The sequence below is a fragment of the Ambystoma mexicanum genome, chromosome 2p (assembly GCF_040938575.1).
Source record: "Ambystoma mexicanum isolate Mex_15411 chromosome 2p, UKY_AmexF1_1, whole genome shotgun sequence".
NCBI classification, from domain to species: Eukaryota; Metazoa; Chordata; class Amphibia; order Caudata; family Ambystomatidae; genus Ambystoma; species Ambystoma mexicanum.
In genome coordinates, this window is record NC_090923.1 from 1057250568 (window position 1) to 1057264421 (window position 13854).

The 13854-nt window shown below is 48.7% G+C and overlaps 1 protein-coding gene across 1 annotated transcript in view; it reads right to left on the reverse strand.

The window, feature by feature from the left end:
- LOC138567102 (solute carrier family 22 member 20-like) overlaps positions 1-13854 on the reverse strand; it is a 645277-nt gene that overhangs the window by 25354 nt on the left and 606069 nt on the right. The window contains exons 8-9 of the mRNA XM_069644972.1: positions 5642-5750; positions 3068-3271 (exon numbers count right to left, since the gene is read on the reverse strand). Of these exons, the coding sequence (XP_069501073.1) occupies positions 3068-3271; positions 5642-5750 (313 nt within the window). The remainder of the gene's footprint in view (positions 1-3067; positions 3272-5641; positions 5751-13854) is intronic.

The window sequence follows — 13854 nt, forward strand, 5'->3', positions numbered from 1 at the left end:
TAATTGTTGGGGGAAAATGAAAATGTTTAATTTATTTAAGTGTTGGTTAAAATATTCCTTTAGTTTGTTAGGCCATGGAGCCAGTTAAGCGTTTGATTGTAAGCTGTGGCCTGTCACATTAAAGCGACCTTTTCCACTTTTAAACGAGTCTGGGTTTTGTGCATTAAGCCAAAAGGTGTGACGTACAAAACCGCTGCCGTCGTGGAGGTGTTTCCTGCCAAGGAAAGAGCAGCGCAGCCTCTGCTGCAGCAGTGATGGTCTTCTCCTGCGTGTGGGGAGCACAGTGGCACCCACTGCCGGAATGGAGAGGTGGCGCAGTGGCTGCACCAAAACCAGTGAGAGAAAGAAAGAGGTTGGCTGGCTCGGTGATCAGAGTTGGGTTAAAGTAAATGAAGAAGAGTTCTCACTCCACGAGCGGCGCTAGCACCTGAGGTGTCCTATTTGTTTGGCCGCAGGCAGTGAGTTGTCCATGCTCTGTGTTCCCAGTGTCTTAAATTAGACAAAAGGAGGTCACATGGCTGCCCGAGTTGGACACTGGACGCTGGCGGCAGAGCGTGCCTGCTACCTGTCATGCTGGCGCTGCGGAATTACTACAGTCAGTGCGCTGGGGATCAGAGCTATGTGCAAGGAAAGTGGGTACGTGGCCCAGCTGCCAGCCTGAATTTTGCCATTCCGGCAGCCCACAGAGTGATCCCGGGCCATCCGGTGGTGAGAAATGAGGTGCTCCGTGTCTGAGCAGGAAGAAAAAATATAAACTGGCTGCCTGTGCTGATTGGGAACACAGGGCAGTGCCTGTCTGTATTCTGCAATGTTCCATGCTGGCAAATCCCCTGATGATCCTGGTCCCAGTAGTGGTGCATTTCAGAAGGGAAAAGAAATTATGCCGGTGACTCCCGGCCGATATAATTATATAAATAATTCTTGCCTGGCAGAGTCATAAGTGGTGCGCCATCCACCGCCATGGGAACCAAATAAGTATGAAGATCTCCCGCACAAGAACAGATGATTTGAAGAAGTCCTGTTTAAAATATAAAGGTACACCACTGAAACCAACCCCTTGTCTAAGGTGTTCCCAGATCAGGCCTATAAAGGGGCAATCTCTCCCAACAGCAGGGAGCCTGAAAGTGGCTCAGCCCAGACAACATGCTACCAGTGTCTCGCCGCTGCCTGTCCCACCATCAAGGGACTATGCCAATGTGGCCCCTGAGGCCCCCGGGTGCGGCTTTGCTGGCTCATGAACTGTGCTCTCAACTATACTGGACTGATAAAAGTGCAATTTTGATCTGATTTCCTGCAGCACCGCAACTGCTCAAAGAGGACTCAGTAAATATGTGTGTTGATGCTGTAGCCCCAGTAAGGATATCTAAGTGAAGCTGTGTGCCTGCACATTGTCAGCATGCTTAAGATGGTTCCAATAGCTGACAATGCAGTCATTTGGTGGTTGAAGTTTCCGTTCTCCCCTGCTGAATAAAGTTTCCCTCATGATGTGGTAGAACTACCAACACGCCACCAAAAGTCCACCAACCCCGACTGTCACCCTCAATATATGTACAGAGTGGTCGACATACATTTTTATGTTTCTAACTGCCTGAGGCTCAATGTATGAGGTTATTGTTTCATCCTACGATTCTCAAGTATCAAGTATTGCTGTTCGTGACCGTTCATTCATTTAATGTCCAGTGGTATTGTGTTGTTGTTTGTTATGAAAAAGGAGGAGTGTGATGTTTCCCCTTTAACAATATGCATTGCCTCTTTAAGAATATGTGTCATGACTCTGTCATGACAGGAGGTTAATACATGGAGCCCCTGCACGCACGTCTTGCAATGCACGGTCCTGCATTCCTGCTTTTCTGGGCACCCCCAGATCAGCATGTGTGACCTGGGTGTCCCCAGGCCACTGTCCCTCTGTGTGACTACAGAGCAGCTGCTTGTCCCGGAGTCCCCGGTAGCTGAGGTCTTGCGGTGTGACCACAGCCATCAGGGTGATCCCTGAAACAGGAACTGTGTGTGTGTCTGCTGGGTGCCCCCAGCAACCCCTCTGGCTGGCCCGTGGACATGTGAGGCAGCCCGCAACTGTCCCTGCTAAAATGTACGCTGGGTGCTCCCAGCACTGGTCGGCCAGGCCTGTGTTCTCACAGGTCCAGACAACGCACTAATAATGAGCAGGCAGATTCTATTGGCATCTATGATAAAAAACGCTGCTTGCAAAGCGTATTTGCACGCATTGTTTTATTTCTCCTAAAGTGGAGAGTAAAAGTGAAGAGTAAAGGCGATTTTTGCCTTTGTTTATACTTTACTTTACATTCCGCGTTGGGAGTGTTTACATTGGCATGTAGGGGACCAGAAACATGTAGGCGGTGGTGGTCCTCTGCCTACATTTACCACATTTTTAGAAAATTACCTGCAAGGAGTTAGAATGTTTGTTTGTAATACTCTGAAAGCATAAATATGGTTTAGAGAACACATTGTTCTCTAAACCATATTTGCCACATATTAGTATTTTGAAGTCTTATCATCAGAGTAATGTAATACAAAAACCTAATACGTGACCATTATCTAAGGATCTGTACCTACAGTGACCTATTTTCATTTCGTGGTTAGATATGATTAATTGTTAGATATGATTTTTTTTAAAAATGCTCAAACTTTGTATTGCTAGTCAATTATTATACTTAACATTCCTTTAAAATAGATTTTACTCCCTTTCAAGCCAGGTACGAAAACTCCACCCTGTCTCTTAGGCCACTCCTTTAGTTACATGGACTACATGTCTTTTAACGGTCCCTCAGGTATCTGTGATTCGTGCGCCGCGCCACCAACTGTTGCACGACCCATTAGGTCGCCCCTCGGTTTCCTATCCCACTTAAAGCACTGGTGGCCAGTCTCATGCTCTAGGATTAGAAGGTACATAAGCTTACTTATTTTACTGCACTCACGGAACAATGAAAACATTGATGGTGGTTCCTTGTACCATTGGTCAGCCCATACCCAAAAATGGTGAGCCCTGGGCACTACCATTTTCAACAACTTCCAACCACACAAATCCACTTATTGGTTGGTTACGTACCTGTTCTCCACGCCCTCAATGGTGTCAGGCAGATGGTGGTTGCGTGTCTCCATCAGGAAGCAGGCCCCGATGCCCGCCAGGACTGCGACAAAACCGTAGATCAGTGGAGGCAGGGAAGCAACATATTCACCAATCATCAGGACCAAAGGGGACACCATGGAGCCTACGCGGCCATTCATGGAAACAAATCCCATGCCGGTCTGCCTAGGATCGAGGGGATACAAGAGCTGGAGGTTAGCAGGTGGAACCGCGCATGACAAAAATTCACATATCTAATCCTCTGTGCTCCAGTTAAATTCCAAACCTGCGTGTAGCTAACAATTGGGATATGTGCATGCAACCTTTCGTTGGGTAATTCATTTTGGTTTTTAAATCCAAGATTCTCAGTCCCTGTTTCCTGTTTGTATCTAAATATGTCCTGCATGTAGACAGGTGGCAGGTATGTCAAGTGATTCGCTTGTGGTGGTGAGAGGGGTCTGCAATAATGTTTTAAGGCCCAAGTGGCCTCTACTGCAATATCTTAACTGCAACCATTTTTTGAAGTCTCCCAGGCATCCCCTAGTTGACCAGGTGCTTTCTTCCACTAGATTGATGCAAACCGTCCTAACGTAATGTGGCAGCAAGCTAGATTGGATATGGAAAAAGCCATAAGTAATTAGACAGAGGTATATTTCTTCTGTTCATTATGAGTCCATATTTATGACGTCACTTTGTCCATTTTGGTGAAGTTTATGAGGGATACTCTTCAGCTCTCACGATATGAACTAAGGGCAATGAGGTCAGCAACACAGATACAAGTGTGCTTTGGGAGGAATATATACCCGGCTCAAATGTTTTTATAGTTTGGAACTACATTCTATTTTGTAAACAATGCTGGGCAAACCGTTCCTATATCCTTGACCTCCAATGTGCCTGCAGTGTAATCATAGGATCTGTTGGGATGCAGGTCCAACTCCGTCACTCACGTAAGTGGTCTTGATTGAGAGCCGTGCAGTAATGGGGTTAATAATGGGTAAGTGGGGGAAAGGGGGGAGGTGCATGCAGGGGATGTTAAGATAGATGTAAGGGTCTGGTATGGGGGGTGCCCTCAGGCAGAACTATGCTGAACCCATGTCATTTTAGGGAACTGGGCCTAGCATGAAAAGGTTCCAGCACTGTCAGAACATGGGCAGAGGTGCACAGCCGCAGCACACATTTGTATTCCCATCCCCCGTTCAGGCCAGGAAAAAAGAAAGTCACATCATCCACGAGCTATAACTATTGATTGTGTGTACTGCAGGCCCATGTCAGGGGAAGGGAATGTGGGTGGCAGTGCCCAGGGAGGGGAGTGCCTGGCTTTGGAGGACGAGCTCACGAGAAGCTGAGCAGAGGTCTGAAGCTGCCAAAACATAGGTTCCAGATTTTAGGATACCCAGGTCCCAAACTCCTCAATCCTGCTGCTTTTGAACTAGCAGAGACCTCTACCTCAAGCTCTAAATCCCTCAACTGACAATTGATTACTGTGCCCACACCAGGCAGCCCAGGAAGAGGGTTGGTGCCAAGGGGGAAGTCCAAAGGGCATGTACAGTGATTTGTACTGTGAGGTGTGCGGGCTGAAAGTGACAAATTTAGGAATACGGTGGAAAGGCATGGCAGGGGCGCCAGAGCGTCTAGGATCGGGCTAAGCTTCTCACATTCCTTGAGGGCTAGCTTGACCTCGAGATTATCCACCACACTCTTGTCTAATTACCAGGTGCACATCACGTGGTCAAAACGTGAAAAGACAATCTATTCATCTAATGGACCAATTGAGTTGTTAGGGTGTGAACATATTGTTGCCAAGATCCCCATGGAAGAAGATCGACACACGCTGCACCAGCCAATCATCGAAAGGTCTTTGAGTGCCCGACTGTATGCACATAGGGGCTTCACCAATAGCAATGAAGAATTTATTTTGTAATTGCCTTCTTCATAAGTGACGCTGTTATGCTTTAAAATGTAGTGTTTGCCTCAATTTGGCCAGTGCGCTCCGTGCCAGTAGGGTGTGAATGCTCCTGTTGACACGTATTCTTCTTCTGGAAGTAAAAACTTTGTTATCCTAGCAAAAGGTGTGCTGAGCTTTTTTCCTTAGAGGATTGCATTAATTTGGTGTCTAGTGGTCTGCCTCACAGATCCTTATATTTTTCAGAAAACTGTAAAATACAATCAATGAAAATATTGCAAATCAGAATTTTTGGGGAATTTCCTAAATAAACTCTATCATTTCTGTGTTATCTTTTTTCACACATCTTGCTGGAGTTTGGGAAATGTATCAATCCAAGATGGCCTCTGTGTTCACTTTGAGAAGCAAGAAAGCAAGCCGTTGCAGCCCTTCTTCTATGTCAGTGGTCTGGAGAAGCACTGGGACCTGTAGCAGAAATCATTCGTTTTTATGTGTCAGATGTCACCAGAATGTCTACAGTGACAACGAAAACTAAACAACCTGATACTCTGATCTTCTCTTAAGATATTGATGGACTGGTGGACAAGCCAATGTCTCTATAATGGGGTGAGGACTGGGCACAGTCATTTATTGGTTATAATACTCATCCATACCGGATCTCCGTAGGGTAGAGCTCTGCGGAGTAAAGGTGAGCACATGTGAGCGCCACAGCCAAACATCCTTTACTTAAGGCAGACAGCATGGTATGCACAATTTGCATTTCTAGGGAAAATACACAGTAAAAGTAATTTAGTGTTAAAGCAAAGATGTGGCATGAATGCACAGAGGAACATCACAGTTCTCTGGACTTCTATCCCTATGAGACAGTCACCAAACTATCCTTGCCAAACTATATAGTAGCTGCATTATTTCGAGTTTTAGTGAGAAAAAAAGGTCCAGTAGCTTACAGAAGATAGCATGTAATGCTTATATAATCAAAATAGAAATTCACTTTATTTTGCAGAATAAAATAACCTGAGTGCAATGCACACTTGCACAGAAGTTCACTTGAAAGTTAGATTGTCTCCAAGTAAAGTTTGATCAGAGACCTTGTCTTACGCAGAGGAGTCGGGTCTGAATGGTAGCCTTATTACATGCAATCGTATTAGGCAGGAAAGAATATTTCCTGGAAGATAAGGCAGCATTTCCAGGTGAAAAGTCACCACCCACACAACTCTACTTTCCTAGGGCTTCACATGGAGGCCATTAGCAACTGAGAACCCTTTGTGAGTGCACCCTACAGTCAGTGTGGCTCATTCTGCCTGGAACGAGAACAAGAAATGGGTATCCCCCACATCGCGGACACAAGGGAGACAAAAGGAAGGAAAACCAGGAAAGTGTGTCACGCGGGAGTCCACAAACGTAGTAGTAAGATGTAGAACAGATTTGTAATGAAATGCTGGCAGGAAAACGAAATCAGAGCAAAGTTATACGATACATTTTATTAACATCATATTCATTAAAACATGTTGATCTGCAAATTCTAGCCATATTGCGTATCAGGCTCACACGTTGTAAAGGAAATGCGTGTAGACAAACATAAAGAAATAGATACCACACGTGCATGACGTAAATCTAGTACATGGTTAACTAGCATAGGACAGAACTCTCTCCACGTGGAAATATTCAAAGTGCCCGATTTGCACAACCTACACGTGATGAGAATTTCAGTCAATATTAAAATGCATTAAAGATACAAAAATATCTTTTAACTTACATAAAGAACGCTAAACCAACTTTCAAGAATAATTTTTGATAACGCGTCATAAGAAACTTGAAACTGGCAAATTTAAGAACAATGTCAAGAAAAAAATATACATAAGGGAAAAAATCCCCCAAAATATAACATTTTCTTTGATTGCTGTCGTATATATTCTACCCGACACGGAATTCTTTGGATTTCTTTTGGGTGGTATTTTTTCTTTTGTATAGTTTTGTTCTTGACATTGTTCTTAAATTTGCCAGTTTCAAGTTTCTTATGAAGCGTTTTCAAAAAGTATTCTTCCAGGAAGGCTGCTGCTCCCTCACCGACACCTCCTCTCTAATCCCTTATACATACACTATATACATAACCTATTTAACATTACTTACTTAACATTCCCCCCTAATAATTTGCCCAACTCTACCAACCTCCCACTAAAGATTTCCACTATTTATACATGTATACTACACCACTTAACATTTGATATAGAATCAACTATATAAACATAGATGTACCTAAACACTAACAATGACATACAGCATATACAATATAAAACAGTATGGCACAATGGGGGTGACTGTTGCAGTCAGTCACCTGTCTCAGTACCTTATAGAGCTGTCTCTGGTGGAGCTGGGGCTGTATGGGACTCTGCCCCTGGTGAAGAAGGGACCTGGCGTCCCAGTTCTTTCTTCTGGATGGCCCCGTCCACCACTTGAGGCCACCCGTAACACTCACTGTGCGTGGCCTGCATCTTTTTTAATGTCCTTGGTGTCCCACTGCCCGAGTGGGGGCTCACACACATCACTGTCTTATGTGTGGCCTTCTTTAATCTTTAAGGTAGGCCCATACGTTGGGGGGCCCACCTGCACTCACCACCGTGCCCTGCTGTCAATCTTTATTTTTCAGGGTGGCCCATTTAGGCTGGGGGGGGCACCTGCACTGACCGCTGGCCCCACATGTAGCTTGCTGCCTTTGGGGCAGCCCTGTTGCCATGGGGACTGCCCAAGTCACTGCTGCTTTCCAGGCGCCAACTTTAATTCAGGTGGCCTCCCCAGGGCAACAGGGACACTAGCATTTCTCACTGCTGCAGCCTACGTTGTCTTCATGGCCTGCCCCCCTCAAAATCATTTCCCAGCAGTGCAGGGGGTGGGCCACAGTAGCTTCACCCAACTGCTAGGCGTGCGGGAGCCCAGGCTTCTCTTTACCTGGGATGCCATGACGAGGCAGCCAGGGCTTTCAGCTTCCTGCTCTTCTACTGGATGACCTTACAAAGCAAGCCACAACTTGTCTTCACCGCTCTGGCCTCTGGGAAGGGTGGACTTCCTGCTCTTCACCTCCCGGGTCGCCTGGCATGCGTGGCTCTGGAGGACTCGCCAGCCATGAGGGTGGGCCGACTTGGGGACACGGTCAGCTGCCTAGTTCGGGGTTCCCCCTCACGCGGCCAGAACTGTATACTTCCTTTTCAGCCCAGCAGCTCCATGTATGCTACCCGGGCCCTTTTCTTTTACTGGGCCCATCCCGTATGGCCAACAGGCACCAAAGCCCCTTGTGTGGCCAGGCTGCTCATGGCAAACAGCCCGAGCCCATGGTTATTAAGCTGGGTTGCCCTGCTAATGAAGCCCAGCTCCATCAATGTCTATGGACCCTAGGGGGGTGGGTGGGGAGGCACTCAAACGCCCTCCCCACCCAGGAGTTGTTTCTTTTTGTTCTCCCCGCTGTTGTTTGTTCCCTTTTTGTTCCTGTCTTTTTCTCTTCCTCCTTTCCTTTTTTTTTGAGTATCTTCCAACTCTCTTATTCAAAAATCCTTATTATATTATTTTCTCCTCTGCCCAGGTACTTATTCTCTTTTCAACTTTCCATCCAGCCCCAGGAGACCTGAATGGATCAGTCCACTTTAACACGCGCGAGAGACACACACACACACACGCACGCACGCACGCACGCGCACGCACGCACATCTGCTAAAATCTTGAATGAGCTGTCCAGTAATGAAAGCAGGCGATAACATATTGAAGATAATGTGTCACCCTTTTTGTAAATGGATATGATTATGGCTTTGTTATGCACGTCTGCAGGAACACAATCTAGGCAAGGACGTATTTGTTTTTTGTTGCCCATGTGCCTTAACCACATCAGTAGAAGTTACATTAAACGCTTCAGTGTCAGTTTCAATAGCGGGTTTTCTATCAGGTCGATGGAATTAAGTTGTGTCATACACAATATCTGCTTCCTTTAAGTTAATACGCAAATCTTTCATCAAATCTGAAGAATGCACATTGGCCGCAACGTCTGTATTTTTGAAGTGGTCCACACAGAGCTCCATACGAGATTCTGAAATAGGAGTATTTTTAGGGAATAAAAAAGGAAGTCCCATTCCAAAAAGGAGCATTTAATAACCGAGTACAAATCTGCTTAGAATATAAAACAGAATTGTTTTATTAGTATGTTTTGCAGCAATTCCACATGCACTATAAAATAGAGATGTTTTCCTCTTCAGATCAGACAGTAATATTAGTAGAGTTTCTTCCCGTCGTGCTAAGTGCACCACTGGTCCAAACATATCCATGGAGCTGAGTGAGTGAAAGCAGGCGACAGGTTCCTATGTGTCAGGTTCCTATTTTTGTTGGGAGTCTTTTTACTCCCTATTTTTATTTTTTGGGATTATTTGCCTATTTTTAGGGAGTAAAAGTGGCCAATACACCCCTTATCTGTACTACCCCCCTTATATGTAGGGCTGGATCCACGGATCCGCCCAAGCTGCTTGCGCCAGTTATTTTTTCCTATCGAGACAATCTTGTATTCATACTATCTTTATGTAATGAAGTACTTCTGAAAACCTTCATAAAATAAGGTGTTATTAATAAGAATATTGTGTGACATCGTTATAATGTGTGAGGGCATTTACTATGTGATTCTGAACAAAATTGCTGTAGATGGACATAGTGTGCCAAAATACTTTAGTGTACGTGAAAGAAAAAATCTTTTTAAGCATTGTATTCAAGTGTATATCTTTTTTTTCTTTCATTAGATTATTTTCGTGTTGTATTTTATTCACTGAGTCTAATAAATTGATAGTATAAAAAAGGTGTTAAAACATGTAAACAAACCCCATTTTGTTTATTTCACCTGCTATTTACATACACTGAGCTGAAATGGCTGCCCTTGGTAGAGTTCGAGGATGGGAGAGACCCATTGTGTATTCCTAAGGAAAATAAATATTTTAGCTATACTCTGTTACCCCCTCTGGGGACTGCAAATAATGGTGCTGATGTCTGGCTACTGGGAGAAACAAAATACTGCGTTTTGGGGGCAGAAAAGGGAAGGAAAGAGGAAGTGGATGACAGTGGAGAGAGACTGATGCCGGTCTCGTTTCCCATATTCCCACCTGAGGCCTGCCCTAGGCCTTTGATTTGCCTGCACCGAGTGTTCGCCATGTAAACAATAATGCCGTTATTGCAGCTGCGCCTAGTGGTGCATTGAGAGACAGAGACGAAATGGGGGATTGGCGACTGCGGCGCCAGCTCTTCTCAGCTCTGAGGGAATAGTGGCAGACGTGATCGCACTAAGTCAGTGTATGCCCCGTTAAGGCTCTGGGCCCATCTGGCACAGACCCATTATCTCTCTCTGGGTGAAGGAGGAGAGAGTGTGGAGACCTTTAGGGAGAGAGGGCTGCTGCACTCTCTCCCTAAAGATTCCGCAGGTGCTGTGGCCTGGCCACCGGGGATCTTTTCCCAATCCACTTGAAAGCAATGTTCCCGTCCTGGTAAATTGGTGTCACCTGACATTCGTGGTGAGAGAGAAAAACAAAGCAAACTCTCTGTGTGCATTTGAAGGGAGCCTCCGGCAATGCTGCCAGTAGTCTGCAACTGATTCTGGGTCCACTAATCAGTACTACGAACTGAAAAGAAAGCAGATGAGGGGATCTGGTTTTAACCTGTACAAACGTTTCACTCTCTGTTTGCGTTAAACTGATGTAAGCCCCCTGATGATTGTGGGGTCACTTTAAAGCAGAGTGTGGGGCGTGGGGACACCTGTGCCTGCAGCAATTTTGTAAGCACGTGTAGCAGTCCATTAGGGCTGAATGAAGGAAATCTATTTCTACTGCATCATGCAGCGACATTTGCTGCTTTGAGTAAACATGATTAATTTGTACTGCAACAAGATGTCAAAGAAATTCACCATGTGTTGACTATGCTGATAAGTGTTGTGGCGGGGCCCGCCTCGGGTCACCGGGCGGGCCTCTGCATGCGTCGGGTGATCACATGGATCACCACTGCTGCGCTCACGCAGCAAACAAAGGAGCAGGGGGCACCCTGCTCGTCCTGGGTCACCGGAGCAGACCACGTGGCTGGGGGCACACAGGCCTGGGTTGCACCATTCAGCCATGGTCGCATGGCTAGACCATTGAGAGGGTGGCATTGCCCAACAGCCGCGCCGACCTCGTGCCGGGCCCCGTCCTTGAGCCTACTGCACACAGTGCTGCACCAGCAAGGTGCACCAAAGAACGACACCGGGGTCTGGTGGAGATCGACTGACGAGCCGGAAATGGCCCGTCCCTTTTATTTGCTTGGTCACATGGTTCCCCCATGTGACCAGGACAACAACACTGGGAGATACGATGTCACCCAGAAAGGGTGACTTGCAACACTCCTCCTTTTCCATAACAACTAAACAAATAGAACACCACAAACTAATACACACACTAACACTGAAAACCGTAAATCCCACACACACGCACCCTTTATTAACCTGGGTGAGTGGTTCCAATGTCACTGAACGGCACCAACGAGTGCTCCTGGCACCACTTAATGCATTCCACATCTACAGATGTTCACCACTTTACATTGCCCACTGACTGGAACATTTTAAGCAAGTCCAAATCTGCCGGCTCCCAGCCTTCATGGGGATATCTATGGTGTCCATCTTGCGCAACCTTGGAGTAGCAGGAAACCAGTTTCTATCCTCACCAGTGTTAGTTTAGGACAGTCACACCACAGTCAAAAGGGGCGGCAAAGCTGCACCCGGAGAGGCCCAGGGGCCACATCGGCCGAGTCTGTAGCTGGTGGGCACAACTTGCGGCAGGATGCTGTTGGCAGCCCAATGATTGTAATGTTTAGGGGCCGGAAAAGCCGCACCAGGAGCCGCATCGACCTGGTCCATAGCTAGAGGTAACCGGCTCACAGGCAAGCACAAAGGTCGGGGTGTGTACCCCCGCTTCTGGACACACCATGTTGGTCATCTTCATCAGTGGGGTAGGCTCCCTGCTGTAGTGCACTGACGGTCGAATAACAGTCGGCTCCTTTCACTTCCCCCCTTTTGCCCTGGGGATCCGCTGGATGCTGTTAACGCAGAGGGAGCACGAGCACTTGCCGGCGCTGCACCCCTTCCTCATTCCTTCCTGCAGCTGGCATCCAGCACACCTTCCATTGGGCCCAGTTGGTACTAGGGCCACATGCACCCAGGCTGGTAGGTTGGGGCCCTTGTCCAACAGCCCAGAATGTTGGGGCCATTCACCTGCATTTTCCTGCCTCTGCTTCCTGCGCAGCCACCGATGTGGCCCAGGTTCTTTGGAGTGCCACGTGCCTCTGCTGCCTTGTTCGCGCCTCTCACTGCGGACTGGAGCCCTGGCCAGCACTGCACCGTGGTGGAGCACCCCTTTTAGTTTCCGAGGCCACCGCAACCCCACGTTTCCTCCCCTTTCTTTTTCCACCGCTGCGTCGCCAGGTCATGTTAGGCCACGCCCACCTTCTTTCATGGATGCGGCCGCCTGCATTGATCATTTCGGGGAGGACAGGCTTCCCGTTACAGTTCGCTTTTTTTTTCTTCTGTAAGCTCTGGAGCACATCTCTTCAATCGCGGGCCCGGGTGGTGAGGGACCCACCTCCTGCTGGGGGCCGCCTCAGCTGTTGGGCAGCCCCTGCACCTCATTCATGCCACGGCCGACACCGCTCGTTATTGGGACCACCTCAGCTGTTCACCTCGCCTCACTGCCCACTCCTCAGAGCGAGCTCTTTCATATTGCCGGCACACGGCACCGCGGCCACACATCCCTTCCAGTGCGGCTGAGGCTGCCTCAGCAGCCAATCCACAACGCAGCACCCTTGACACCGACTCCACATGGCTGACGCCGCCTGCCCATTCATTGCGGCCAACACCGCATGGGGCATCTTGTTGCGACGCAGCCGCCGGAGCATTTTCTTTCTTCTTGGTGGTTAGGGGCTCAGCTCCGCACCCGCACGGCATCCAGGCATGACACGGCTGAGGCCGCAGGGCAATCTTCTCAGTTCCAGGAGGGAGTGGGCCACATCGCCACTCCTCTGTACATTCCGGGGAGCGCGGGCTTCCCGCAAAAGATAACCGTTCTTTTTCCTGGATCGCGGACCCAGGTGGTGATGGGCCCCACCTCAGCTGTTTGGCGGCCAATGCACTTCCTCATTGCCGCGGCCGACACCGCTGGTCCTCGCGGCCGCCTCAGCTGTTTGGTGGCCCCTCCTCGAAGCGAGCTCTCCTTCAGACGTGCAGGCCACATGGTGTTGCAGCCACGCCACCAGCGGTCCTGTTCCATGGCCCCGAGCGTCCGCAGGGACGACGCCGTGTCCTCCTCCAACCCCCTGCGGATTGCCTCGAGGCACTCGGCCCGCCTCAGGGCCCTCCGCATGGAGTTCTCCGCCCTGACCATTGTGAGCCGCGCCTCTTCCGCCCGCCGCCGCTCCGCACCTATGGCGTGGCCCAACCGCTGCCACACGGAAGACACTCTCTGTTCTGGGTCCTCCTGCCCTCCGGCCGATGCCTGCCCCTCCGATGTTGAAGGCCCCGAGCCTTCATGGCCCCCACCACGTTGCTGCTGCTGCTCTGCCTCTGCCCGTGCACTGCCTCCTGCTGCCTGCACATCCTCCGCCGGCTGGGGTGCAGTTGTTGATGTGGCCACCCCTGCTGGACGTCCGACTCCCGACTGTGGCAGGGATGCCTCCTCCACCAGCCTGGCCGCACCGTCAGAGGCAGCTCCACAGGGCACCCAGGTGACTGATGGGTGGGAAGATGGCACAGAGGACGACTGGCGCGTAGGGGGTCCAGTTGAGGAGGGGGTCGGAGCAAGCCCCATCAGACGGAGGAATCCGGGCTGGG